Source organism: Macadamia integrifolia, unplaced genomic scaffold (genome assembly GCF_013358625.1).
Source record: "Macadamia integrifolia cultivar HAES 741 unplaced genomic scaffold, SCU_Mint_v3 scaffold823, whole genome shotgun sequence".
Taxonomy (NCBI): Eukaryota; Viridiplantae; Streptophyta; class Magnoliopsida; order Proteales; family Proteaceae; genus Macadamia; species Macadamia integrifolia.
The window spans coordinates 440,446-444,075 of NW_024870550.1; the positions used below are offsets into that span (position 1 = coordinate 440,446).

The following is a 3,630-nucleotide window of genomic DNA, read 5'->3' on the forward strand; positions in this document are numbered from 1 at the left end:
CAGCTAAGGGAACAAGCCCGATCAAAAGTAGACAACCATACAATCCCTCAAGGGGGGGGGGTTAGAATAGGAGGAGGGAAATTCCAGGATGGTTTCTAAACTTAATTGGAGACTGCAATCAGAAAACTCCATTGTTGCAATTCATTTAATCTTGTAGGCTGTAGCTTTTACTGGAAAGGTTATTTCTATCCATGGATAACTGAACTTTAAAAGGCACTCAAATCAAGGGGAACCAAGGCGGTCGAGGGGGTTAAAAAACTAAGGCTACCAAGGCACCAATCAAAAAAGTGGTCAGGACGCTCAACCGTGACTCAAACTGCCCAAGGTTAACACAACATGGCATGAATCATCATGAAAAGATTAAATGGTGTTTGAAATTTATTTTATTTTATTTTATTTTTTTTTTGGGTTGGGGGTGGGGGGGTGAGAGGTTGGTGGTTTGCTGACGTAAAATAAAAAATGGATTACAATGAGAAGAGGGTGGATAGCCACCCTCAATAAATACTGTAACTAACTTAGACAGAGCCTAAGTTTACAAAAATTACGGTGTCCATTTAACATGATTGAAGTAGCTGAGAATTGATTGGCTTATGTGGTGAACAACAGTACAATGAATTCAGATCCTCTGCTATGCTCTTTTCTCTTTCCAATCACAAGAACAAGATAACACACATATGAAAGATTAACCAAATTCCCTACCATAAGAGAACCTAGAATGGTTCTTGCATCTAATCACAAAAAAGAAGCACCCAGTTTCTCTCCACCCATGGTGAAGAGAGTATCTCTTCATCTACCTCTACTGACGCTCTGATTGGACTGCTGAAATATATTACGGACCATGAACAATACCGGTGGGGGTTAATGATGAACCTTGAGTCCAATCATAGCATCACGTTACCATTTGGTGAAGAGAGAAAAAACCTTTTGACTTCCAGAATCAAATCAAAGGATTTGGATACTCTTTGCTTTCAAAATCTTACATGCAAAATTTAAGTTTGGACAGAACATATGGAGCCCTATGAAATAATATTATTAAATCGTTTTATAACATATTACCCAATATTTGAGAGTTTCAACATGGACTGAAATGTTATAAAATTTCTTCTATCTTTATTGCTACTTTTGGTTGCACGACTCACCCTAATTAATCCTACATTGGTTTGATTCATTTTTGTGGGCTGCTCAGAATGCTAACTTAAGGGGCAATGGAGGAAAAGCAAAAGGCAGTAGCAAGGTGAGGTCATGAGTACTGCACAGATTACATTGAACTCTTCATGTAATTGAGATTCATGAATAAGCTATAGGTTACATATTTGGCTTTTGCGTCTTATAGACTTCTTGTGTGATAATGAGCTGATAATTAGAAACTTATCCCCCAAGATAATCCATAGCTCATCTATGTCCTCTGGTTAAGATAGTCACATATTTCCCTTATTATCATTCATATATATAAATAGCTATTGTGATGTTAGAAATGTGAATCTGATCAAACTGCATGGACTTCATGCTTAGATCTTTTTTACAACATATATATGGTGTTAGATATACAGTTTCCATTCTCATCTGATTTCACTTTATTTTCTACCAAGTAATGCAATAGATAGTGTACCATGCTACGAACACAATACATGAGAGAGTACTAAATGTTGGTTGCTCATCAAACTTAATTTTCAATAGAAAGGTTGCTCTTCACATTAACATACGCTGCACTTTCAAAATCCTTTTTCTTGCCTTCCCTGTGAAATGCGTTAGACTTAATTTTATTAGATCGGGGAAGCTTTATCATTTTGTCAGTGACTTTCTGGAGACAACTAGAGGATGAGGATGATAAGTATATCTTTATGCAAATAGAAAGCGTAATATTGTGATCCATGTATTTCTTCATTGAGCTGCAATGTTAGTATCTCAACAACTCTTTTTGGATGGATATCCTGTATGCTTAGAATATATATAGTAATGAATTAATTGAATTTACTCCATGTCTTGGAAAAAATAAAGTAAAGTAAAGACAGTTGGATAGTTTTGAAAGAACCTTTAACTACTCAGATCGAATTATAGTATGTCCTTGCAGGCAGATGACGATTCCAAAAAGCAGAGAAAACCATTTCTCACACACTTCTTCTCACCCATATTTCTAAAGGTAATGTTACAAATCATTTGGTTGAAATCTCAGCAAGGATAAACATAGAGATAGCCAACCAATTTTAAAACTATTTCTCACACACTTCTTCTCACCCATATTTCTAAAGGCAATGTTACAAATCATTTGGTTGAAATCTCAGCAAGGATAAACATAGAGATAGCCAACCAATTTTAATTTCCATGCTCATCATATTTGATTGTGCAGGCATTTTCCCTTACATTCTTTGGCGAATGGGGTGACAAGAGCCAGGTAATTAAGCTGCAAACAAGAAACTGTATCTTAAATGCCATTCCTGAAATTTGGTGTACATAATGATGCAACAAAAACCAGTTAATAACTGCTTTGTCAGCTTGCTACAATCAGTTTGGCAGCGGATGAAAACCCAACAGGCGTAGTTCTTGGTGGGATCATGTGAGTTCTTACTCTTTGCTATGCTTGTACATAATGATGCATACCTTTGTCAAATTTGTTTAATTAAAAAGAATTTTCACAGCTCAGTTGATGATTTTTCTTGGGAATACTTGCTAATACAGAAATTCTCTATTTAAATACTGGGCAAGAGATCGCTTCCTGGTCATGTGACCGCTGCACCACTACAGTGGCCAATGAGAATACACACAAGGGCATCAACATGGATGAGCCTTTTTATTCAAGAGGGGCAAGACAGTATTTCACAAGGTCCTGTGTGTGGGCAGCGTTCTTTTTCCCTTAAATAATTAACCTATCTACCAAACCTGCTTGAACTTATTTTCTTGTATGGGTTAGCCATGATGCCTTTAATAAAAATTCATTAGTATGAAATAGAAGGTAATTTGTTCCAGAATTAGAAACAACAAAATTTCTGGGTATTGTCTAACACCAATTTTTATGCAGAGGGCAAGCATTGTGCTGTATTGTAGCTGTCATTGGAGGAAAGAGTTTGGCATCTCGGATATCTGAGAAAGTGGTAACTAATTTCACTTGAATTTTCTTCCTCAACCTGATATTGGAACTAAAGATCATCTTTTTCTATATGGCTTTTTCTTTTCCCTTCACATTTTTTCTCCCTAGTTTATGAAAGCAACATTGTATTCTTATTTGTACAGGTTGCAACTGTAACTGGAATTCTATTCCTAGTCTTTGGTGCCCAATCCTTCATATCAACTGTTTGAGACATGAGAGTTGGAATCTCACTTATGTGACTGTTCATGTTGAGGAAGGCAGGAAGAAGCCAATATTCGTTCTCCAAATATGATCCCTCCCCCAAATTGAGAGTGTTTTGAGAGAGAGAGAGAGAGAGAGAGAGAGAGAGAGAGTTTTAGATTCTTACTTTTAGTTGCAGACAAAGTTGAGGGTGTGAAACCCCTTTTCCTTAGGTTCCAGATGCATGCCATTATGATTATTATTGTAGTAAAATAGAATTACTCGTATTTAATGGGAATTTTTGAACTCTTTTGTGGTTGTAAACTTCACATGAGGTACAATCAATTATTGGTTTTTGGCGAGAA

General features: G+C 36.4%; 1 protein-coding gene across 10 annotated transcripts in view; it reads left to right on the top strand.

Moving 5' to 3' along the window:
- The window catches only part of LOC122070094 (GDT1-like protein 5), an 8,288-nt gene extending 4,658 nt beyond the window's left edge, over window positions 1-3,630 (top strand). For 6 of the 10 annotated variants that reach the window (XM_042634196.1, XM_042634195.1, XM_042634194.1 and 3 more), the window contains 6 exons: window positions 1,178-1,234; window positions 2,072-2,140; window positions 2,348-2,392; window positions 2,493-2,554; window positions 3,017-3,089; window positions 3,229-3,630. In XM_042634196.1, coding sequence (XP_042490130.1) covers window positions 1,178-1,234; window positions 2,072-2,140; window positions 2,348-2,392; window positions 2,493-2,554; window positions 3,017-3,089; window positions 3,229-3,294 — 372 coding nt within the window. In that variant the 3' untranslated portion in view covers window positions 3,295-3,630. Of the gene's footprint in view, window positions 1-1,177; window positions 1,235-2,071; window positions 2,141-2,347; window positions 2,393-2,473; window positions 2,555-3,016; window positions 3,090-3,228 lie in introns of all 10 variants that reach the window. The other 4 variants (XM_042634197.1, XM_042634193.1, XR_006137670.1 and 1 more) reach the window with 3 other exon arrangements.